The sequence below is a fragment of the Armigeres subalbatus genome, chromosome 2, assembly GCF_024139115.2.
Source record: "Armigeres subalbatus isolate Guangzhou_Male chromosome 2, GZ_Asu_2, whole genome shotgun sequence".
Taxonomy (NCBI): Eukaryota; Metazoa; Arthropoda; class Insecta; order Diptera; family Culicidae; genus Armigeres; species Armigeres subalbatus.
In genome coordinates this window covers 462,019,980-462,045,118 of record NC_085140.1, presented here as the reverse complement: position 1 = coordinate 462,045,118, position 25,139 = coordinate 462,019,980, and the positions used below count along the sequence as shown (strand labels likewise).

The following is a 25,139-nucleotide window of genomic DNA, read 5'->3' as shown; positions in this document are numbered from 1 at the left end:
CCTTCCTCTTGTTTTTGTTAATACTCATTGCTGAGCGTGGAGACGTGACCTTCTAAGAGGTTTTTCCCAGAACGGTGTCCCTGCAGGATTACCACCGCTTGTCGGAATTTTACTTCCGCAAACGGGTCCAACGTAAAACGAAGGCACGGGTCCTTGCAAAGATCGTAACGGGATCAGTGGGTACAAATAGCGCTAAGAAGCACCGTTGAAATTAAAATAGCTTCGGGTAGTATTAAAAACTTCCTTCCGCAAGAGAGAAAGAACCGCACAGCACGAAAGCACGATGCGGTCTGATTATATAAAAGTTTATTTAATCATCATGAAATGTTCTGTGAAATTGTTCTGTAGCATACCAACTGCCGTTTTTGCAATTCTGAGGTCAATCGAGCAATCAGAACCAATTTCCAGATCGAATGAGTGACGGAGGTGTATTTTCCTATACATTTTGGCTGAAATCCCCATACAAACTTCAAATCAAATGCGCCAGCTTATGCAACAAGCGATTGAGCTGAAATTTTCAGAGATTGATTTTCTCACCCAAAGACACAATTCTGGGGGGTGCCCCGTGGAATTCGACAACATTTTTTTCTCCCCATAGTAATCTGGGCCAGTCTAGTGGTGAGGTATCCATGTAAGTAACGATAAGATAGTCGAGAGAAAGTATCAACGCCTCCCATTCAGTGTACTAGACTAGAATGCTTGAATGGCTTCTGCTATCAGCGCACCGGAACGACGCTCATTGTTGTGCGTTCGCTTCACTCAATAGGCTTCCATTGGTGAGTGTTAAAGACCATTAAACGGTAAATCATCTAACGTCCAATTTTAAAGATCTTAGGAAGCTCATAACTTGCACAGCGGAAGAGCATCAAGTTGGCTTAGATTGATCCGATTTTTTCTCATGAACTGATTTTTTTCAATGCCTGCTTGAGAACTTTACGATTACATGTTACCAAACTCTTACCATTACTGTTGAACTGTTGGCAAGCATGCTGGAATCAAAAATCGTTATGTAATTGACACATCAGGAAAATGGAAAAGCCAACAGTGTTCTGATATTAATCGCCAGATAAATTTGTGTAAATATAAGATTTTTTGAAATAAAAATTATTTTCTATATGGAAATTCAGCAGAAAGACGGATAAAATGATAAAATGACAGTTTCTCGACGCATAATGAGCAAAACGACTTGATGGCTAATCAGCGCATTTAAAAAATCGAATGTGCCAATCACTAGTAATTAAACCTACTGGGATTGCTTGTTCCTGGATCACTCATGCAGTATCGGTTGCATTGTGATGTAAACAGCGGGCTTCGATTAATAGATGTTTTACTATGTACAACGGTGTGAGTCAGTTTATCTTGTAATCTTGTAATATCAACGCACCCTCTGACCATAGCCTATCTGCACATAACATATAGGCATCTTTGCCGTGGAATGTGGTCCTTCGATGATTTTGGAACGCTAGCGAACCTAGCGGTGGAAGTCAAGCTTTACTGAACAACGCACATTAGACAGAGCAGCATCGCATGCTTTGCTTTCTCTTTCTGTCGCCCTGGACGTATGGGAGTGCCGTTCGTCGATTGTTGATACACAAGAAGCCTACTTTGAAATTTTCAGTTTGTTCTATGATGTCTATCTGTCTTGTGCTATCTGCGTTGTATTTAAATACCGCTGAACGATACGTCTACTGGGCAACACGTCCGGTGTGCACTGCACTAAGATCTCCTTAGATGCAACCGGACCGAGATCTTACTTAAGGCTCGCAAGGGTCCGTTTCGTTGTTATATGTTGCCATAAAATAGAAATATATGCACTTGCTTTTCTAAATATACGGGAATATTTAAATTTACTAATGATATTGATTAGTGACAAGTAAATTCATTCATCGATCAGATTAGAACGAGCTCAGTGCAGTTAAAATATAAACGCAATACTTAGCTGCAATTCACAGAAGATGTTGGGATTGTCCTTGAAGTAATCACGTTGTGAACACAGACTTCCTGTATTGACGGTGGTTGTTATGAATATGAATACCATTGCTGATACCGGAACAATAAGATTTTCTTCATCACTGGTCGTCTGAAAAGAGGTAGATAAAAGAATTGGGCCGCTTTCACTCGCCGGCCCGCAAAACATTAGTAAGTAATTAATCTTACTACAAAGACAAAAATACAGTTCTAATAATTCTGTCTTATTAATGGATATCACACATGCCCATCTGATACTCAACTTAACCAAAAACATATCCTCAATACTTAATAAAATGATAACTGTATATAGTTTCTATTATTGTCCATATATACCTACTATTCAATCTAGGATTCCAAATCGGATAAATTAATTCAGTTGCTAACTGAAAGCTTATCCTCAACGCTTTGGCTGTCAATAGTCTCCACAATATGAACCTTAAAGGTTATAACTTTGTTTAATCCTACATCTGTTTATATTAAAACTCAATCCTAACTGCCCCGAAACCGCTTTCAACACATAACTGCCCCGAGCACAGCCACTACATGCGACCCACAGGACCCCAATCGAGGACGGCCTACACTATACCGTTGTGAGCTTACACTCTCTCCTGGGCTGTGCGACGCTGAAAACATGCTCCTAACGTTTGATGCCTAAAAATAAAAATAATTAAACTAATTACACTAAACCTTACACTTTTGATCGAACCCGGCTGACATTCGCGTTTAACAATGTGTTCCATGAGTGCTGATCACTCATGATAACGCCCCGAATCGGCGAATAAAATTCAGTTTAACGCAGAGTTTAAACCCTCTCTTGCGCTAAGTGATGCTGAAAACCTAACTTCTAGGAATTTGATTCGTAGAAACAAATTATACTGAAATTGGTGCGTGGCAAAATAAGTTATACTATTAGCTAATTTAGTTAAACCCTGACTACCCCACATTATACTGGCCCGTTTGGAGTCATCCAGTGGCACTTGGTCTTAGCATTCATTTTCTTTTTAAATTCTATAACAATTCACCACGCTTACCCCCATATTAGTAATATGTAGAACGAATGCTTGACTATTACTATACTAAGTATAGTAAAAGACCGGAAGTAATAATTGGGCCAGCCACCACCACAACGGTGTGAGTCAGTTTATCAACGACAAAATCAGTGAGATGCCAAAAAATACGACATTCTACGGTGGGCTGGTTAGATTAGGGTAGTGTGAGTAGGGACATGAAAAACGTGAATAAAAAGAGCAGAAAAGTTTCCATAGACATTGTTTGCAATGAGTGGTAATACGAGTGGTGGTACATTAATTCAGTGGAAGTGCCCACTATTCGTACAGAGCCCATAATACGCATATAAACTCTAATGACATTCACTTTTGGCTTTTTTTATCCTATTACAGGGCTGGTAGCGACCGAAGCCACTGAAAATAGTGACTTTAGTGACCAAAGCTGACGAAAAAAGGGACCAAATAGTGACTTTCAGTTGCAAAAAAGTGACCAAATAGTGACTTCCAATTTCAGTTGCAAGTTCGATGAGACGAAATCAAGCGTTTCTGGGTCGAAGGAGAATATTTTTTCCGTAATTTGTGGCGGAAAACATCTTTCACTCACAATCTCTTAGGACAAACTCAGAAGAAAACCAATGAGTAAAATTATATTGCCCTCTCTTTTAACCCCACGGAAATTTTACTCAATATCAGTCAAAAGTAGGACTACTCAAAACTATGAGTAGTCTTGCAAGCAAATCAATTTTTTACGCCGCTGGAAGTGAGCGAAATATGGTTATCACTAATAACACCTGTTTGTCTTCTCCAAAAATGATTTCTCGGCGAAAATCTGCGTGAATGAGTATTCTCTTCTCTTGAGAATGAGTGAAAATTGCTCCAATTGATCATTGGATTAGCTGAACACCTACTTTAGAAAGATGCAGAGAATTCTACGATTTGTCACTGGTGCCACGGAACTTTCTGTAGTTTTTAGTGCGACAGGAACAACAGTACGGATCGGTTTGGTAGAAAACGAAACAAGATTATGAAGATTCATGTACAACGAGCCTGGGATTGAACGCTTGACCTTCTGCTTGTAACAAGGACCATGCTCTCTGAACTTTTAAAAAGTTTTCCTACAAAATACGCAGATTTTCCGACTTGCTGCGTATTCATGAACGATTTTTGCTATGGAATTCGACAGCGCATGCATTCTTCAAAATTGGGGAGACTTGATCTCCTTTCTATGATATCTACTCAATAAATATTTTTTAAGAGCAAACCCTTCATTACAGCTGTCCAATTAAAAAAATTGAGAACAAATTATATTTGCTTGAATTTTTTAGACAAATTTTTATATAGATGACTAATGAGAGATCAAGTATCCTCAAATTGAGGCAACAATTCAAAATCCAAAAATCCTGAAATTGTGGTGGTATGTTGGCATTTTTGCCCCATTTTTAGGGGCCCTCCTTAGCCGTGCGGTAAGACGCGCTGCTACAAAGCAAGACCATGCTGAGGGTGGCTGGGTTCGATTCCCGGTGCCGGTCTAGGCAATTTTCGGATTGGAAATTGTCTCAACTTCCCTGGGCATAAAAGTATCATCGTGTTAGCCTCATGATATACGAATGCAAAAATGGTAACCTGGCTTAGAAACCTCGCAGTTAATAACTGTGGAAGTGCTTAATGAACACTAAGCTGCGAGGCGGCTCTGTCCCAGTGTGGGGATGTAATGCCAATAAGAAGAAGAAGAAGAAGAAGATGTTGGCATTTTTATCAATGAAAATCAATCATCATATTTAGGGATTTGTGTTGTGAAATCATTTTAAAATGCATTTGGTCATTATTGGGAGATGTTGTTCAAAATTTTGCGTGACCACTAAAACCATTTTTAAGAGGAACAAAACACAGTGAATAATAGAGTAAATAAGGTTGTCAATCAAAAAAATAACTCGCCACATAACGATCTTTTGTCTAGAGGATCTATTATAAAAATACGGTATCACAATACTACTTTAGTTCTTGGTGAAACAGGGGAGAAGCATGTCTACCAAGGGGTCAAGTCTTTCCACCTTCCACTACTGTATAAAGATTGAATTTCAAAACTTGAAATCGACAGGTCACCTGATTGCATGATTGTATACCAATTTATAAATTGTGACGTAAAATACATTCAATTTGCTACTGGTGGAATGCCAATAAGAGCAGCGAGTTAAATGGCTGGCAAAGTTTCTGAGCGGATCCGTAATTTCATTTCTGCCATGAACAAAGCATCCGATGGATACATAAAGCTTTATAAAATAATCTTGGTCACAGAGCATAAAATATTCATCTTCATGAAGCAACTTCAGTCCGAATTTTGACAAACATCGCATGATTATTCAAAACATACACTGAAATAATTTTAAACCATGAATTCAAATGTTTCACACGTGATTTTTCACTATATGTAACACCTTGATTATTCTCAAGTTTTACACGTTAATGTATGGTGAAGCTTTTCTTCACTTTGGTGATGTTTAGTAAATGAACGTAACGTGGATGGCATGTGATAACTAATGTTTTCAGACTTGATAATTGTATGTGTGTGGAATGAAATGCATATTGGACATAAATGACTGTCATGTGTATTTATTTTAATTTAATTTGTTTTTTTTTTATTTAAATGCATTCCAATAAAAAGGAGAACGGATTTAATTTCTAGTTAAACATTATGTGCATGGTTTTTAAGCAATCATTTTATTGGCCAATATTTGCAATATATGTATATAAGAGTGAAACCAGAGTAAACGCAACGACCTGCCAGAGTACGCGACGTGCTTTAAGATTAATAATTATTATCACTAATAACTATCAAATTGCACTACTGTAGCGTCGCATTGTGCCATCGCGTATTCTGGCCCCATCCTAAGACAACATGTATCGTGTAAATTTTGAAACGCAACGATAGCATTAACATGATTTTTCCTCCCGGAAGGAAGCTCATTTTTCCCGCAGTATCTGTTAAATTTTGGCGATTTCCTTCATATTCCGTTCGTTAGATAGCCACATCCGATGCAGGATTTTCTCCTTGGCCAAATCTTTCTGTGCGGTCATTTTCATCTTGGCGATGGTAAATTTGTGGAATTCTCGATGATGGACAGATGCGGAAAAATGCTTCCGAAAACAAATCAGACAAAATTCCTTTTCCTAAAATAAACTACATTTTTATTCCTTACATTGAGACATATCAGAATGTTTAGTACTTACGATTTGAAGAGACAGGAGCAAAAGTTTTTCGTCTTTGCGAATAATAGCTGTAATTTTTGTTTGACTTGAAGTATGCCGCAACAATGCTAAGCAAAAATAACTGCGGATTTTGTTTGTTTGCCTCCTTGAACAGAACCTATCGATCTTGTTGCGATACTAAAATGCCAAACACGTTCGATTCACGTGGTATCTCCAGTAGTAAAAATCTTTAACAATTCCACGTTAATATGTCGTGGAGTACTTGTGAAAAATTGTTATGTCGGAATGTTTACAAAGTTAATGGAAATTACAGTGAGATTAAGATGTAAGACTTTTAGAAGTTATTCCAACCCAATCAGAATATTGCATTAGACAGTATATAACTGTACCTTGTTTGAACATTAGGTTTGATCGTGTAGATTATTTTCAGTGTAGAATGAAATAATCAGACGACTACTCCACCAATTCATTCATTCGACTGTCACTGAGTGTGCTTACTACGTGCAGAAAAAAAAAAAATTAGCATTGTTTATATTGATGTTTACCGTTGAAAGGGCCTCGCGGATGCAAATCGGATACAGTTTCGTGTGATAAATTACTTTACTCAATAAAAACGTGTTCAGATTTCAGATAATTTATCGATTTGTAGAATGTGCATTAACATTCAATGACTAATATTCAACTGAATATTGACTGTCAAGAGCCGAAAATGAATGTGCCTGGAAGTGAGCTGACAAGTGACGAAAGGTGGTCTGCACCAAAAAAATTCGATTATTTTACACTCTGCTTGGTCAATAGTTTCAAAATAGTTGAAAATAGTGACTTTTTGCGAGAAAAAGTGACTTTATTGACTTGAGGTCGAAAAAACGAACAGTGGGTAATGTCTGTGACATAACCGCTAAGTGGACGTAGGACTTAACTTGACCATGCCTTTAGAATACATAACATGTCCAAATTTCTCACATCAACTATTTTGGATAAATAATCGGCGTTGCATACCATTCCTTGGCAAAATCTTCTCATCAAACCGACACAGAAATCAGATCTACCTCGAACAAGAATCATCAAAAAAAATTCAGGAAGTATCTGTCCGGTCACGAAATATTAGCCTCGACAGTGGCAACCTTCCCACTGAAGAACTGCCTGAAATGAACCACAAGTTGGCTCAGCAGGGGATGTAGACTGTATCTCAGCCCTTCCACTGAAGAGCCTTCTAATCCGTGCGATAGCGACTGAAGGAGAACATTATTTTTAACTCTTAGCGCCTTGAAAAAGGCTGTTTGCTTCGGCTAAGTAAGAAAACGATCTTTTCAAATAACCGCGAATTTCTAGTGATGGTATAAAAAAGACTGAATGCTCTGCGAGCGAATGCACTTTTCTTTTATACCTTATTTTGAATCTTCTCTGCTTCCCAATTGGTGGGCCAATCAGCCAGTGTCTTGTATCCCGCTTCTTTGTCAGTCAAAGCGTCATCATCATCAACGCGTTCGAGAAGGGCTTCTTCTTTTTTACGCTTGTTGCTCGCTGCTGGCGTCTATTTCCTAACGGGACTTTTCGCTTGATACAGGCCAATAAGCCGGGCAAGCGAGCTTAGAATTGCAGTTCAGGTGGGAAGTACGTGTTCTTTTCTGAGACAACATTGTTAGTAGTAGAAGGAAGGAAACACCTGGACATGGGATTTCGGGTGATAAGATTTAGAATTGGTAACATGGGACGATCATTCAGTCACGTTCGCTTTGTGTGCGGTCAGTATCAAACAATGTTTATCTACATATTTTTTTTATCAATGCCAAAAAATCCAACATATGATGAAAAATCGATTGATAGTTTATTAATGTTTAAGCTGTTATCGGTGTTTTTTTCTATCCAAATAAGATTATGTGAGAGATTTGGACATCTTATGAATCTTTAAAGGCATGGTCAAGCGAAGTCCTTCGTCCACTTCGCGGTTAAATCAGAAAAATTATCCGCTATTTATGAAAATCACGCATAAAATTTTATCTCTAGAATATTGGATTTGGCACCCAAGTACAATTTCTATCCCGAAGGGTATTGAAAGCATTGATATTGATCTCTGTTATTGGCTCTCTGAAGAACCGTTTGTTTTTTGGACATACATGCTGCATCATGTGGCTTTTCTTCAGCCTGTCTCGGCTCAGCACCGATGCCGGCCGGTCTCGGCTCGACTCTGCTGCTGCTGCCGGTATCTGCTCAGCATTGCTGCTTTGTCGGGTCTGTAGGGTGGACTGCTGCTGCACTGGCTAGGTTTCGGCTGATGATGGTGGCTTCGATGGTGTCGAGCCGAAAAGCGGACTTCATTCCCTGCTAAAAGGTGTGAGTGCTGTTCAATCGATGATGCGGTTGCTTCGCTTGTCCCGGTCAGAATGAAAGGAAAAAATCGCGTTGCGCTCTTTTATGGCTTCTCGGCAGACCCAGCGGCTGCTCATTCGCTGGTGTCTGCACCAATCAGAACGTGGTAATGGAATGATGCAAGAATTATGCGGTACCCATATTTATAGGTTCCCTTGATCTCAATGTTTTTCATTGAAAACAGTTTCATGCCTATTGAAACAAGTTTGTCGGGTCTTATCAATCATGGACATGGAAGGCATACTTGAAATCTGTCGATTGAGGGGCTTACCGCAGAAATTCGTCCACTGAGACGAACGCTATTAACGTTTAAAATCTTTCAACACAGCGTAACGCGGTCGATTTGAATATTTTGAAATGACACCCGGTATAGTAAAGAGAGACGTAAGTCCTACGTCAAAAGAGACTTTTTAGTGACTAGGCCGAAAAAAGTGACCCGCTACCAGGCCTGCTATTAGATATTAATAAAAAGGTTTTAGCTCTAAAAAGTAATAAAAAAAATATTTTCGAGGTTGTTGCCAAAATCGGGAAGAAAATGTTGCCAAAAACGGGTGTTGCCAAAATCGGGGGTAGACAAAAACGGGTGTTGCCAAAATCGGGATGGGACTGTATTGGAGAGTGCATTGCTTCCATCTAAGAGTTAGTGATTAGTCCCAAATCAATATCTGTGGTAACGGATGAAAATGATGCTACTCTCATACAATAGTCTTGGCTTGTACCACCTACGAATTTGTGCGAACTGCTAAATGCTAATGCTAATGCTAATTTGTCGCAGAATAAAAATTTTTTGTCTTTATTAAAGAGTTTTTAAGTCATAGGCTGGCTCATCTCTGCAGAGTAAACATCTGGTCCGTTGTTGGTCGTCCTTCTCGAAAACCGCTTTGGTATTCGCCAACAAAGGTCTCCGCAAATGGACGTAGTCTACTAAACAGAATTCTGGAGATTACCTTGTAGGCGATATTTAATAGTGATAATTGGCACAATCGAGTCTGTACCCTTTTTTGTAGACAGGATGGCCTCTTATCCATCACGCCGGCTCCAAAGCATTTTTTCTCCCTTCCAAATCGCCACCAAATCGTTGGTGGCTCCACTGCTTGACCATCATCCTCAATCCTGATTCTGTTTGTGGCCTCTCTGTCCAATCTTACATTCAACAATTACTCAAAGTGCTCCTTCCACCTAGTAGCAACCCCTGCTCGGTCGGTCAACAGATTTCCGGAGCTGTCATTGATCATGACTGACCTACGCATGTTGCGCTGTTTCTGGCAAAGCTTCCCTCTGCCTACGAGAATACTTTATCGTCAAACCCCTGTTTGGGAATTCTCTGATGTCGTGGGAGAGAACAGCTATTGAAGGCGTATCTACTTTGGTTTAATAGGTAGATCAAATAGCACATGGACTACCAAGAGATAACATCCATTTGGTTACGCGTGTAGACTCCAGGGAATTTTTGGATGACCTGGAACGAAACACCTGTTGAAGGCAAATGTTGAAGATGCAAAACAAGTAGGTACTTAGTACTTTATTCTTCTTAGAGTGCCTTTTCATAGATTTATTTATTTTCAAAATTCTTTCTACGTCACGTGCTGTTAAAAGGGGGCCGTTAAACGAAGTGACGTAAAAAGAGGTGCCGTTCATGGGAAAACATGTAATGCCTATTTGAGAACATTTTCTACTGCATTACACAGTAGAATGATTCTGAGTTATCGAAAAAATATAACTTGCAAATGTTGCAGCTTTATACCAAAATTTGTGGTAGGTATTAATCTGATACCATTGATCATCAGAATCCATTAAAAAACGGCTGAGTTATTGGCTCTTATTTCCTGACCTCTTTTCGTGACGGTCCCGAATTTGAGACTATGGATCCCTCCTATCTTACCGTAACGTAATTCTACATCAACAAGACATTGTATGGGCAATGCATAGGTGGCGTATTAAAAACAAATTGAATGATTTGCATAGTGATCAATAATCATGTAATCTTTCTACCAAATTGGGGTTTTCTTTAATTGCATTTATTTAAAGGCTCAAGTAGCAATGACGAAGCCGCTTCTCTTTTGAAATAGTTTTACAATTTCATGAAGTTCCTCTTAGTTCTAGTGGTTAGTTTTGGAGAGAAAAAAATTAGGATAGGATAGGGCCTAGGTAGTGTTGTTTTTAAATAGCCTTGTTGTAAAGTTTTAGTGGATGATTAACGTAGCGTGGACGTTGGACGAACTGTAAAGATACAAAAATACGTATTTTCCGTGTGGAGGGGGGAGGCAAAGTAGACATTTCCGAACAGCTAACAGAGGGGTTAGACGAAGACATTGATACCTTTTAAAAACTTGTGTACAAGAATCATGTAGTCCAAGTCTGATTTCCCTTGGCCCCGAAGGGATGAACATACATCGGACAAGGCAACTCCGTATTCGGGACATTCTCAGACAACGTGGTTGATGTCATGATAACCTGCACCGCATCTACAGCGATTGCTGTCTGCCGTGGAATTAAATGGAGAGTACTTAATTCGTCTTAGACGGTTGAATACATTCCACTAAAAGAGCTTTATATATTTTTCCCATAAATAAAGATTATTAAAGATTAGCGAATAAAAGCGATGTAAATGATAATAAAAATAAACAATTATGAATATGAATAGTGATTAATGATTAAATCATATCTTTGTATGATTATGATTAATGAATTAAATAAACCATTTTTCATTAATCATGAGTAAATCGTGGCACGTACTCATGAGTTTTTTTTCTTCTTTATATTTTTCTTTCTTTTTTAAACAAGATAAGTGAATTATTCTGATTTTTTCCATCTAATTGCCTCTCCCTGTTGTAAATAGAGAATCCATTTCATGGAACTATGCATCAATCGAAAAACGATTCGCGACCAATGTGGAGCTGCCAAAAAAGTACCATCGCATTCTATTAGTTAAAAATAGCGCAAGTGCAGAGCGCAGAAACTGCAATAATACTGCATAAAGTACTCACACTGAGCATGCATTAGTTTCTAACGGTCGTCAGACGAGAAAGAGTTTCCATTCGACACTACATCGCGTGCGCTACATTTAATTCAAGTTTTATGTAAGTGTTTTATAATTTAGCAAAAGTGAATTTAATTTCAAGAGTACAGAAATAAAATTACAAATTGTTTAAAAATTAGGCTGTAATAAGCCGTAAATCCTCGAACATTGAGATTGATTAGAATCGTATGAATGGGCAATTTCAAGGATTGCATAACCGAAACAGCTGAGAAGCAAAGTCATATATTTTAATTTTCATCATACTCGTAGATCGCCATGGGACACCCCGAACCAAAGGTTTACATCTCCGATAAGCTGCCCGAATCCCTGCGGAAATCGATGCAAACTTTCCAGGTAAATACTCTGAAACGCATGTTACATAAATTTGTCATAATTAATTGTAACGATTTCACTTCCAGGCAAAGAACGATTTGCCCATCTTTCTAAAGGGTGGCCCATTTGATAAAGTGCTTTTCTTGACCACTTGTGGACTGTGTGGAATTGGTGTTTTGGGGATCGTCCATTTCATCTACACAATGGGCTTCTCTAAAAAGAAGGCAGATTGAGCGATTCTTGTGATATCTTGTTAGAGAAAAAACAGTGCAAATAAAACAGCGGCGATTTCCGCTACATAAATGTAAAAATCATATGATGTTTTATTTTCGAATCACATTGTTTTTAACATAAATTAAATTATTTGAAAAAATAATAGAAAAAAAACGAATGTCATGAGCCCCAGAAAAGTTGATTTACTGTTTCCCTTACCCAAATATTCGGAGATGCACATTTTCACTAGAAGCATTATTCGAGTCACTGCTCCACGTTGCTTGAGTGAAGTTTTTCGATTGAGAATGATAGCTGTTCCAGCTTGGCCACCAGTTTGCGCATGTTGTTCTGCGATTGAGCTTCATTGTTGCCGGCGTTGGCACCGAAGGACGCCTCATTGCCTAAGTCGAAGTGCAGCTTTGCCAGGCTTTCTTGTTGCTCCCGGATGCTTGTCATTTGCTCCATTGTGCAACCAGATCCTGTAATTAAGTAGATAAGTTGGAAGGTATGTATTTTACAGCTTTATATTTAATAACAGTTGTTACTGAGGTTGCCAATTCAAAACTATACGATTATGATAGTAGAATGGAGCGAGTATAGTTTTGAAAATTTGTCTGTTGATAACATTATTGAGAATTACTTACCGAAAGCTTTTAGCTTTCCCGAATGGAAATCTTCGAGCAAACCGAGTAGGGCCCGCTCCATGTGTCGCACGTCCGGTACTTCTGATATAAAAGAGTGATGTTTTAGTGGGCGGGAAGTGAAACTATGGCTTTTGTTCAAACTAATCGAGCTACTATTGGCGGTGGCGGCATTCGAGTGTTGCCGGCTGCTACTGGCCTGTGACTGGTCAGAAGCCTTCTGGCGGAGATTAATCCGCGAACTGAGTGGGAGATTACTGCTGCTACTAGAGCTAACCGCACTGCTTGGCGTCAGCTCTGGGCGCAGCAAGGGCAAACAAAACAAAACACAGCACGGACGGAATTTGTGGTGGTTTCAAATCATAACCGAACAGAAACATGAAAAGAAGGAATAAAAACAAAACACAAAAACTACGGTTTTAATCAAGCTTACAGAAACATAGTTGCAACCTAAATAATGTTAACCCTTTGAACACGTAGTACACACATTTAATTGATTACAAGCCGCCGTGAGTGGATTGTCACGAATCCAGCAGTCACAAATTTAAAAATTACCTACAGACATTTCCAATAACGAAATCTTACAACGCAAATCACTGCACAACTCGAATTTGTAGACACAAAACCTGCAATCAATCTGAATTATCAAGTTTATCTGCCTTATCAATTTAGTAGATTTCCAAAAGAGTGTGCGTTGTCGTTCGGAGTAACGATTTCTTCTGGGCAGTTGTATTGAATTTTGTGCACAAACGTGTTATCTACTGCATCATCTTGATCACAGAAAACCAGAACTAGCTGATGAAAAATTGGGTGATTTTTAGCTGAGATGTTTTATATGACCTCCGGTACCAAGATCCTCGATCCATTTGACTAACTCAGGGTGTCTACTGATCAGTAAAAATAAAATTCTCTGATATCTAGCATTTTTTGGGAACCGGTCAGCCTCATCGGATGTAGCGGCGGCGAAGGAAGCAGCTTTACGGCAGATAGCCGCAAATATCCTCTAGGAATTCCTTTTTTTTATTTATTTATTTATTCAACTTTCAACTAATCTAATACAATTTGTTTAGTAGCAATCGTGGTGGTTACAATGGCAGCTGTCCCTTGCTATTAATCTACACTGTACCCCGCCCATATTGGCTTCTATGAGCCTCCCGTTTTTCATCACCACACAGACGTTCCTAAGCGATGTTGTTCATGTGGTTCATGTGTTCATGTCTTCTACCAATTGCAGTGATGTCTGGTATTACAAGTTTTGATAGTCAGACAGTAAGTTTACTTCTAATTTCGTATTTCGTAAGGTGTCATTTGTTTTATCTTGTTTAATTCACCTATCACATTGTCTTACTTAGTTTTTTTGTTTTCTACGTAATTCAGTTAAAGTCGATACTCATTGTAGATTATGTTGCGTCGTTCCTTCATTTTATTTGTCTAATACTAATCTCCCAGGGTCGTTTCTGCATATATGGAAAACCTAGTTTTAAAGTTTGAAAGAGCATCGCTTTAAAGTTGAGCGAAGATAATGAAGTTTGCCCTACCGTATCTAATCGTCTTAAATCCTTACAAGTAAAATAACTATCATTATCTAAGTCGTGGTCAGCTATAGGATTCACTTTTCGGTGGCAAAATAAAGCTTCATCACGCCTATTCCCTATCTGTTAATAAAATTTATCGAGAATGAAGCCATTATTAGATTGTTAGTATACCATAGTTGTCTAGTGTGGTATTTTATATTATGGCTCTTTAATTTGGACATAACAAAATAAAAGAAGCGCCACGCTCCTAGTTTTGAAAAAACTTCTACTCAGTGAATCCTATTAATGTCAATTTCCTATTAATGTCGATGAAGTTGATTATAATTTCTCTATATATACCTATCTAGCTAGATTTAAGCGTAGCTACGACTCATCATCTTCAGGGAACACATCAGAAAAGTATTGCAAAAAAGGAGGAGATCTCACTTCATTATTACTGAGTAAAGAAGCCCACCTCATTGCATCACTATTCCAGGCTCCAAGACACGATGATGTCCGTTGGATCACATGCACTCATGCACATCCGTAAAATCAGTGCGTCAATGCCAAATTGTGACGCGGCATTGAACAAAAATACTCAACATGTGATACCACCACGACAGGATATGTCTTTGGTTGCCATATCAGTGCTAATGGCGTAAGCCCACCCATCGCGGCAAAATCACATATCCGAGGGGAGGGAATTCAAAAAACCTTCCAAATTATTTATTTATTTATTTATTTCATCTTTAGGAAAAATTTAGGGAAAAAAAGAGAAAAGAAAAAGCTCAATACTAGTATCACATTTCGGCCATCTCTTGTAGGTATGGATTTGTAGAGGAGGAACAGCTTTGGGGGAACTTCGGTACCAGTCTTTGAAACCAGTCGTCTATACGCTCAACTCCAGCAAGCGTATGTAATTCATCCGTTGGGAACAGGAAGTCCAAATCTAGTATCATCTTTAGTAGGCGATTTTGCTTGACTTGTAATTTATTGCGGTGAGTTTGAGCACAGTTGTACCAGGCAGGGAAGCCATACGCAACCGTAGGCCGGAAGATGGTTTTGTATAGCAATAACTTTGTGCTGGGATTCAGGCGAGACCGTCTTTTCACGAGCGGGTATAGAGATCTCGTTAGTTAGTCATATTTATTTTATACATGACGACACGTGACAACCAAAGTTTAGTTTTTTTATCCAGAATCACACCAAGGCAGCCAACAGTTGAAGACACCGTTGCAAGATACGTGTCTCTGCGGTAAGTATTTCGGGCTTCGGCGACGTGTAAAGAAAATCGCCTGAAATTTGGTAGGATTGGCTTTAACTTTCCATCTCTCTTGATGCTTCTGAATCGAGTCGTGTGCTTCTTGAAGTTTGTCGATCACAACATTTGGGTCGCGATGTGAAGCAATGAATCCAGTGTCGTCCGCAAACAGGTAATACTGTACCCCGTCAACTTTGACGATATCGGCGGAGAAAATGTTGTATAAGGTTGGGGCTTAGCACAGAACCTTGGGGAACTCCAAAAGGTATTCCTACTGGGTCTGATGTACAACCGTTTACCGAGACTTGGAAAGATCGGCCCGTCAAAAAACTACACACAACTTTAAGAATTAGCATAGGAAAATTTCCGAGTAGCATTTTGTGCAGTATCGCTTCGTGCCAGACCGAGTCATAAGCTTTCTCTACGTCGAGCAGGATTAACCCAGAAGATTTCCCCCGTTGGAAATTTCTTTTGACATCGTTCACCAACCGTACAATTTGATGACTGGTGGAATGACCTTTTTGGAAACCAAACTGCTCGTTCGGGATAATTCGGGTGGATTCCAAGTGCTTGTCAATTCGTGTTACGATTACTCTTTCGAACATCTTGCTCAAAGTTGGTAAAAGGCTTATGGGTCTGTAGTTCGAAGGACAAGATGCATCCTTGTTTGCTTCTGGTATGGCAACAACTATTGTGTGTTTCCAATTGGTAGGAAAGTAACATAATTTTAGACAGGCAGACATTTTATTTGAGAGAAACACACAGCCTTTCCTAGTAAGATGCTTCAACAACCAGTTCCGGATGCTTTAAGGTTGCGTATGATTTTAACTATTTCTTTAGGTCGAATCAACCAGTCGTTATCGTTGGCCGGTAATGACTGGTTGATATTATAGACACTATAGGTTCCATAGACGAGCTGAGGCGTAGGCGAGTGTAGCCAAACGAACTGTCAGTTAGTGTAGCCAAACGAGCATGACGTCACGATTGCAATCCAAGCAACAACGGAGCGTGTGACGTCAAATTCACATGATACACTGTGAAAAAGTGGAAAAACACACATAATCGAAATGACCCAACCGTTCCTGCGCTCGGCTATGGAACCTATAGTGTCTATAGTTGATATGATCAACGTATCGCTTGACTGCTTCAATGGTATCCCATTAGCTAGCTGCTTGATTTGAGTTGGCGAATCCGAAAAGTTGATATTAAAACTCGAGCGAGCAGCTTCCTGTTACAAAATATTTCCGGCCTTGTTACTTTTAGCGCAGTTCCAGTGGGAATGTCTAGCATTGAAATCACCGACTACGAAGAATGGACCTTCACGAGACCCTTCACGAGTCCCGACGAAATTGAGACCAGTTGGAGCACCGCCGTGCAATAGCAAAATATGCGGAGATGATGCATATCTCACTTCCTCCATAAATTGAGATCAATATACCGGCAGCTTCGATCAGTTTCGTCGAAATATCAATTTGTTTGAATTGTAATCCCTTTCGTCTGGCAAGTAGCACACCGCCGCCTCTGCCGACATCATCACTAGCGGTCGAGCCGAACACAGCAGAAATTTGGGTGATGAAAAGATAAATAATTAGGTCGTAATCATGTTTCCGTGACTACCGCTACGTCGATGTTGTATCGCAGGATAAAGTAAAAAAACTCCATATGCTTATTATGAATGGATCTACAATTCCAGTTAGCTATACGAAGCGACAGTCGATTAGCCATTATAAAAGTACTTCATAATAAGCTCAGAGAGAGCTAAAAATTGTTGCTCCTTGTTCCAGCAGCTTTGCAAACGCCCGAACAAATCCTTTGCTAGGCAAAGGAAATCGGTGACGGTGAATAGGTTCGGATCTTGCACATCTGTTCTCTGGGAACTCGTAACTTGCACAACTTGGGAGAAGGTGAGTCGGTCGGTTACGCACGTGTTGTTTTGTTGCCCTTGAACAATAGGAGCATTCCTAGGATGCCTTGGCACCGCAGCCGACGAAGCGCGGGAGATAAATGTGGATTTTTTGGAAAGACGCCGTCGGTTCTCTTCTTGCTGCTTTATGTAATTCGTGCGACTGGGGCAGCCGCGATAATTGGCAGTATGGTTACCACTGCAGTTGGCACATCGAATTTCGCTACGTGTGGAAACAGCGTCGTTTAAGTTGGCCTTAGCCGGAAGCTTACATTTGTCGATAAAATGTTTCTCGCCACACTTGACACAAAGGGGAGAGAGGTTACAATATCGCATTCCATGCCCAAATTGTTGACAACGGTGGCATTGTACTGCGTCATCGGATTTCCTGACAAAGTATCTCCATTTAACCACCGTGTTGAACAATGCATTGATTCCTTGCAATTCCGATAGATTTACGGAGCCTTTCTCGAAGTAGAGCAGGTACAGCACACTTTCTACAGCTCCAACATTTTTCCGTGAAAAAATTTTGATCTCCGCGTGGTTGAAGAAATTCCTTTAGAAATTTCTTCTGAAATTTATTTTAAATTTTTTATTTTGTTTTATTTTTTTATTACGAATTCTGTTGGAAATAGGAAGGGAACTCCCTCACAAAGAATAACAAACTAGAGTTCCCTCTCACTCCACGGCAGGCTACTGACTGATACTTCTGCCAGCAGCTGCAGCTCTCTTTATTTCAACAACAGGTATATACAATAATCCATAACAAACTTCCTTAATCTATACCAAAGAGCAACTACAACTAACCGGCGCCCGCTTCTAATCCATCTTTGTTCTACAGCGAAGCGTCGCACACTACCTGATATTCCAACAAATTCCTTGGAATTTTGATTCGGTAATTTCTTTAGAGAAAATTCAGAAAACTCCTCAAAGAAATTTGTTTGGGAATTTCTTCGGGAATTCCTTCAGAACTTCTTACGGAAATTCCTTCAGAAAAACATTTGCGAATCCCTTTAGCGATTTCCTCGGAAATGATTTAAAGAATTGCTTTGGAAACTTCTTCAGGTGTTCCCTTGTAAATTTCTTTGGAAACTCGTTCGGAAATACAATTGATGCAAAATTATGAGATTGTTTATATCGCTTCCGTCCGCGTGACTAACATCTAGTTTGTTTGCAGGCCACGTTTTTTGGGAACCGGTCAGCCTCATCGAGGAGAAGGATCCTGCACTCTCCGGAGGTAACGACCGCAAAGGGAACAGCTTTACGGAAGATAGTCGCAAGGACCCTGTGTCGGAAAGGGGTGAAATCGGCTTCAACGCAAGCCGTTGACCTACCCTAAGCCCAAGCCTGTCCTGAGATTGGCCTGAACTTAGTGGCATTCCGGCTCGATACACTGTTTTTCGGGATGGGGAACTCCATTCATCAGGAAAGGTGCGGCTTTCCCAGACGTCGTTGACGAGTTTTAGGAAGAAATTCTTGGCGACCGAGGGAGCTGCTTCAACATGGAATACCCCAATTTATTGGGCACGGATGAGTTCCCGTTGCATTTTGCAAGAGCATGGGCCAACTGAAAACAAGCAGTTGGGGGTTCCGCGAGAATAATGGTGTTAGTGAGGGTTGGTCCTCTAGAGTAGTAAGATAGTTCGCTGGAACTCTGCCGAGAATAAGGAGGTAGCTGGCAGGAAAGAAACAGAGATTGCCGATTTCCGGTAAATGGGGACCGCTCTTGATTTGCTACTGATCGCATTCACCCGCCTCCTCAATTCGGCGACGGTTTAAGTCGGGTAGATGCTATCTATAAAGTTCTCCCACTGTTTGGATTTTGCCTTTCTAATAACAATATTACATTGCCTGTGTTTCTCCTTGTAGGTTTCTGGTCTAAGTAGTGGTCAGGGTTCAGCTTCCTCAAAGCGAGCAGAGCCTTGCGTTTGGTTTTGGCAGCGCGTTTGGTCTCCTCGGTCCACCATCTGAGTGCTCGACGACCGGGGCGGCCACTGTATTGCGGAATGGTTTGTTAGGCAACGGTGATGACTGCTTGATACGCGCAAACAAAGGACATATTGTCAGATTTTCTGGATATGATACACTGCGCGGCGTTTGTAATGTTCCCAAATGGGTACTTGCACAAAACTTCACGCGGCGAATGACTGTCGAAAGGTACGGCCGCGCTAAACGATACACCGCAATGCTATTCACCCATAAGAATCAAGTAAACGGGGTGCGAAAAGCGCGGCGGTACCTTTCCCGAAGGGTACGCCGCGAGCAATTTCGAGAAAATCAGGCAATAGTGAGCTCGTACTCATATTTCCAACGACAGCGCCTGTTGACGTTGGCAAGGGGTTGACATCCAAATCTCTGCCAACACACCGGCAGAGATTTGCATGAGATAGTGGTAACTGCCATACAAATCCGTACAGGACGTCAATAGCGGTGGCGAAGTGCCCCTTTGAAAAAGGTCATTGATTGTGACGATAACAACTTCTTCAAACGCTTTCAACTGAACCGTGCATACCATTTTTTCTTTGCACGATCACCACTAGGTGGATTTTTTTACATTTTAACATGAATCTGTCAAGTGCAAGTATGACTAAACTAAATTCAATGTGTTACCGAATGAGGTAACAATATAGTCAACTACTAGTTCCATCCATAAAAAAAACCATCCCATAAAAAAACAACTAACACACATCCTGGACATTTTCAACAACCGGCGAAATGAAATCAGGCAACCCGCTTTTTGGAGCGAAAAAGCGACAACCCGGAAACTGAACGAAAGGGGCAACGAAGAAAGTCAAAAAAAAAAGGGGAATCGAGGAGTCAGTCGCAGACCGTTGAAGCAGAGAGTTGAAAAACGAGGAGTCTCCGTATCCAACCTCCGCGCCGTGGTGAAACGTGTTTGCCAACCCGTCGGACCACAACCAAGCCAATACAACGTCTGCGAGTCCAACCTCCGCTCCGGGAAACGGGCCAGCGAACCCGTCGGACGCCAAGCCAGCCACCAAAAGTCTTCGAGTCCAACCTCCCCTTCGGAGAACGGGCCTGCAAACCCGTCGGACGCCTCCAAGCCACGTGTAAGTCGTCACATCCAACCTCCATTCCGGGAACCGGGCTTGCGAACCCGTCGGACCACAACCAAGCCAATACTAAGTCTGCGAGTCCAACCTCCGCTCCGGGAAACGGGCCAGCGAACCCGTCGGACGCCAGGCAAGCCACCAAAACATCTTTGCGTCCAATCTCCCCTTCGGGGAACGGGCCTACGAACCCGTCGGACGCCTCCAAGCCACGTGTGGGTCATCACACCCATCCTCCGCTCCGGGAAACGGGCCAGCGAACCCGTCGGACGCCAGGCAAGCCACCAAAACATCTTCGAGTCCAACCTCCCCTTCGGGGAACGGGCCTACGAACCCGTCGGACGCCAACCAAGCCAACAAAGGTCTTCGAGTCCAACACCAAACCCCACTTCGAGGAACGGGCCAACGAACCCGTCGAAAGAACCCAGCCACGTATCGGGCCTACGACCTACTAGGCGAGGCAACGTCTTCGCCGTCGCCTGCATCCTGCCTTTCGTTCCGAGACAGCCACCTATACGAACGCTTCCGGCGACCAACCAAGCGACGTCACGTGTTCGCCGTCGGCACCATCCTGCCCCTCGTTCCGGGCCAGCCAACCCGTCGAACCAGGTCGAACCCATTCCTCCGTTCCGGGCGTATGAACCCGTGTAACGCCACACAAGGTATGTCAACAGAGCATCTTCTAAGTCGCATGACCCAACCATCAGGTACCCAACGTAAGCAAACGGCCGCACCGAATGTTAACCCTCCCCAAAACTAACCCTACCAAAATGAACCCACAATAAACAAAGTAAAATGTATAAAAAAATCTTTTAAATTAACCACTCAGCCCTAGGTAGCATGCCAGTCCGTTGACTTTCTTGTCCAGTCCGCTTCAGCCAGATTAATGTGTCGTGTGTTCCCCCAAGCAGGAGTCGTGCCGACCCTGAGAAATTAAGAGCAGAGAGCTAGTGAGGGGGACGTAAGGACGTCCACTCCGCAGGCGTACGGACGTCAAAGGAGTTTGTAACAAATGTAGGCAATTATAACCTATTTGGCCTATAAAATCTGTTTTAGAATATGACTAAACAAAAAAAACAATGCCGGCAATAATTTCCTTCTTAGAGGTGAGCTAGCCCAGGGCTGCAAGTTTTCAAGTAAAGACATTGAAAAAAATCATCCTGCTTCGGACTATAAAATCGACCTAAGATTGCGCATTCAAAGGGTTAAATTAAATAATCAAATAAATGGCTAAGATTTAGGTACGCTGAATCGTTCGCTTACCTCTTTGAATCTTTTTCGGTTTCGCCTTGGCTTCCTGATTCTTACGCTCATTGATATAGTTCAGTCTGGCCGTGGGAGGGGCATCGTTTTTCTCCGCCTTTCCCACGCTGGCAGGATAACTAGTGGAGTTCTGACTGCGACTTGTTTCGCCGCTAGAAAAAATCTACCATCAAGGGTGATAAACGTTAATCTCAATGGCTTAGCGCAAAGTTCATTAATCTCGCATGACTCACCTTATTACTAAGCACGGGCGAGATTGGCGTTTGGATTGATTTTGCCTGCCCGCTGGAGGACAAATTGGTGATTGTTGCCTGATCGTCTTCCTCGTCGTTGGAGACCAGCTTTTGCCGTTCGACGGCCGCATCATCGCATTCCATCGTACGGCTTCCTTACCTTTGGATTAATGATTTATTAGACGAAAAAACTAATTTTTAATCATTTCTGCGCGATACACGAGAGATAGCACCTCACAAAAACAAGGATGTTTTGGTTGATCTGTCAAACTAATCTGATGGTTACTCAACAATGTTTGCAGAAAAGACATAAGGGAACTCGTGTGGCACTCAGCATTGATACTTTACAGTACCGGTCAAAACGTTTGCTTCCTTTATTTCTCATGTGGTTGGCTTTCTGCCAAATCGCACCAAGTGCCAATGAAAAATAACCCATTTTCTAGCACTTAAAAATCGTGTAGCAGATCCAATCTCAAATCGTATAGAATATTTTTCCAACCTATAACTGAGGATATCTAACAACAGATGTACGAATGAATTGATATGAATTCATATTCATTTTCATTTAACGAACAAAATGTCACAAGTCAGTCAAAAAGGCGCTTGGTGCGGCTTCGCTGAACCATGTTTAATATGTTACCGATAACTAATATGACTCAGCCTTTTTATTTTATTTTGAGATTAGATTATCAATTTATCAATCGTTAAACTTACTTCCTATGAATAATGTTAAAATACATATCATATGAACAAAAAAGAGGATTGAACCAGTCACTGATTGGAAGCCTCTTTGAAAGCCCATAAATATAATGAGAATGAGAATTATTGTTAAATGTTGCATAATGCCTAGCTTAGTTGTCCCAATATTTATCGAATTCGTTCCATGTTCTACAAAAGTTAGACTATCTGATTGATTATTAAAATGTTAATGAAAGTTTATTATGCGAATTCTGTTATTTTACAAGTACATTTACCAAATAGTAATACAATTTCCATTTCTACTCTAATTATAGGGATTGCTCCCAGAGTGAATTAGTTTCAGTATTGCCACCGTAGGCATAGTTTTCTCTCTCCTCTTTACACAGGTAGCGTATTCGATACAGAACTACGGAACATTTGCCCAAAGAACTTGACTCCCGTCATGCCGCCTGGAATCGTTCCCAAGATCATCCAGAGTAGTGTTATTATTTGTGCCACCGCAAACAACACGGTAAGTGCGGTACTTTGTTCAACCATTGCAAAGTACAGAGTCGCTGTTAGGCAGCAGCTGTACGATATGGAAAGCGCTACTCGATCCCGGGAGAACATCTGTCGGAACATCGCACCGAAACCACTCAGGAAGGAAAAGCTGTAAGAGAGATCATTTTTAAAATTTGTTCAGTTCAGAATAGGACAGCGGATTGAAATGCTGCCATACATCGAAATATTGTATCTCAGTCGAATACTTTTTGAATACCAAAACATACCTCATGATGAAGAAGATGCTCCCCAACGTGTACAACAGGGCAAACTTCCTTGCCTTGAGAATCAACACTGGGATGTAGAATGTGGACACAATCATGCAGAACACTCCCAGACCCAGGCATGTTACAAATCCTACAATTCGTTGTATTCGACTCTGCAATCCGAGAAACAATTAATACAAATCGAATCAGTGTGTTCAAGTTTAACAAACGCTTACCAATTTGGGGCAGCATGTTTCCTGCGGATCCTTGAGCCAGCTGTTCGCTTCACTTTCCTGGTTCTTTCCAAAAAGTTTGCCCACCAGCCCAGGGGTGGAGATCGAGGGCATCTTTGGCATTTCAAGCTTGAAGCTTTTCTTCTGATCGCTCTGCAGCAGCAGATACTCGTCCAAATCTTTCTTTAGGTCAGCCATTATGGACCAATTATTTGTGTTATATTTGCTGTTAATGTAACTAAATCACCGCAATTAAATCTTTTGATTGTGGGATCTATCGTTCTTCGTATTTTATCTGCTGTACATTTCGTCTTCTACCCACGTATGATGTTTTGAAAGCAACGAGTACTGACCAGGTGAGTGCCTTGTTTATTTTTATGAGTGTCATTCGAATGCGAGAGCGAGATGTCATTGCGAAGATAAATGGTGATAATGGTCTGGTCGATAGTATTCTACACCGCATCGCACAGTTGCACCGATTGCACAGCGGGGGGCTAATATGCTACAGCGTTTCTGATAGTAAAGTGCACACCCTAAATTTATTTCGCTGGAAATCAGCCAATTTTTTTCTGAATTTTCCTGCAAATAATACAGTAAAATATTTCAAACTTTCAGCAATGTTGGAGTCAGAATTCCAATTTGACAGCTTTTTTGCTGGAATTCCAGCCTCAATTTCAGCAATTATTACAGTGGCTGGCTTTTTACTGATGGTTCAGCAAAAATTTATATGCATATTTTTAGGCTTCTTCTTCTTATTGGCATTACATCCCCACACTGGTCAGAGCCGCCTCGCTGCTTAAATGTTCATCAAGCACTTCCACAGTTATGCGAGGTTTCTAAGCCAAGTTACCATTTTTGCATTCGTATATCATGAGGCTAACAAAAAGTTTAGTTACTAGATAAAGATTGTCGCTGTCCGGAACATCTTTTGCTGGCGAGGATAGAGGAGCTAAATGTCAAAGAAGGAAAATCCATACGATTTGACAGCTTGGTACTCAACATGTTCCGGACAGCAGAACAAAGGGAACCGAAGCGAAAATCTTTATCTAAAATTGCCTAGACCGGCACCGGGAATCGAACCCAGCCACCCTCAGCATGGTCTTGCTTTGTAGCCGCGCGTCTTACCGCACGGCTAAGGATGGCCCATACTGAAATTTAAAAACAAGTTTCGTAAAATTCCAAGAATAAAATAGTCATATAAATTATTACCGCTCGCGGAAAACTGGATACAAGAAAAGGTTGAGCCGAGACGAGTTTAGTTCAAAGTGCAAATTAATCGCTCAGCGACGGCAGAATGTGCGGCATGCCAAATGCTGTGTAAAGTGTACCATTCGTACTTCGCGTACCTGAAGGAATAAAATAGACCCCATTACGCGGTCCTTAGCCTCTTACCCAGCAACTCCTATCATTACCTCCTCGTGGCGCTAGCCGGGATACGAGCAACCTCGGGCAACC

General features: G+C 41.0%; 3 protein-coding genes across 4 annotated transcripts; 1 reads left to right on the top strand and 2 right to left on the bottom strand.

Annotated features, from left to right (window-relative positions):
* The first annotated feature begins 11,482 nt into the window (after positions 1-11,482).
* Positions 11,483-12,218, top strand: LOC134213875 (cytochrome c oxidase subunit 7A1, mitochondrial-like). Its single transcript, XM_062693314.1, has 3 exons — positions 11,483-11,635; positions 11,845-11,928; positions 11,994-12,218. Exons 2-3 carry the CDS (start codon positions 11,851-11,853, stop codon positions 12,138-12,140), a joined length of 225 nt encoding a protein of 74 aa, XP_062549298.1. The 5' UTR covers positions 11,483-11,635; positions 11,845-11,850; the 3' UTR covers positions 12,141-12,218.
* Positions 12,182-22,279, bottom strand: LOC134213874 (coiled-coil domain-containing protein 28A). 2 transcript variants are annotated; one of them, XM_062693313.1, is made up of 4 exons: positions 22,007-22,279; positions 21,774-21,936; positions 12,765-12,845; positions 12,182-12,599 (listed from the first exon to the last, which is right to left on the bottom strand). In XM_062693313.1, exons 1-4 carry the CDS (start codon positions 22,148-22,150, stop codon positions 12,385-12,387), a joined length of 603 nt encoding a protein of 200 aa, XP_062549297.1. In that variant the 5' UTR covers positions 22,151-22,279; the 3' UTR covers positions 12,182-12,384. The 2 variants fall into 2 exon arrangements, with proteins under 2 accessions (XP_062549297.1, XP_062549296.1); XM_062693312.1 differs by having other exon boundaries at positions 12,765-13,058; positions 22,007-22,275.
* Positions 22,280-22,916: 637 nt separating this feature from the next.
* LOC134218339 (vesicle transport protein SFT2C) lies at positions 22,917-24,035 on the bottom strand. Its single transcript, XM_062697277.1, has 3 exons — positions 23,688-24,035; positions 23,473-23,624; positions 22,917-23,354 (listed from the first exon to the last, which is right to left on the bottom strand). Exons 1-3 carry the CDS (start codon positions 23,880-23,882, stop codon positions 23,084-23,086), a joined length of 618 nt encoding a protein of 205 aa, XP_062553261.1. The 5' UTR covers positions 23,883-24,035; the 3' UTR covers positions 22,917-23,083.
* Positions 24,036-25,139: the final 1,104 nt, after the last annotated feature.

What these genes read in the sequence shown, in the direction of transcription:
- LOC134213875 (XM_062693314.1), top strand. Translation starts at nt 11,851, where the DNA reads ATGGGACACCCCGAACCAAAGGTTTACATCTCCGATAAGCTGCCCGAA. An exon ending in AATCGATGCAAACTTTCCAG is followed by an intron (nt 11,929 to 11,993) that starts GTAAATACTCTG and finishes TTTCACTTCCAG; the next exon opens with GCAAAGAACGATTTGCCCAT.
- LOC134213874 (XM_062693312.1), bottom strand. Translation starts at nt 22,150, where the DNA reads ATGGAATGCGATGATGCGGCCGTCGAACGGCAAAAGCTGGTCTCCAAC. An exon ending in CGCCCGTGCTTAGTAATAAG is followed by an intron (nt 21,937 to 22,006) that starts GTGAGTCATGCG and finishes CCTTGATGGTAG; the next exon opens with ATTTTTTCTAGCGGCGAAAC. An exon ending in GGGAAAGCTAAAAGCTTTCG is followed by an intron (nt 12,600 to 12,764) that starts GTAAGTAATTCT and finishes ACTTAATTACAG; the next exon opens with GATCTGGTTGCACAATGGAG.
- LOC134218339 (XM_062697277.1), bottom strand. Translation starts at nt 23,882, where the DNA reads ATGGCTGACCTAAAGAAAGATTTGGACGAGTATCTGCTGCTGCAGAGC. An exon ending in AAACATGCTGCCCCAAATTG is followed by an intron (nt 23,625 to 23,687) that starts GTAAGCGTTTGT and finishes CTCGGATTGCAG; the next exon opens with AGTCGAATACAACGAATTGT. An exon ending in AGCATCTTCTTCATCATGAG is followed by an intron (nt 23,355 to 23,472) that starts GTATGTTTTGGT and finishes TCTCTCTTACAG; the next exon opens with CTTTTCCTTCCTGAGTGGTT.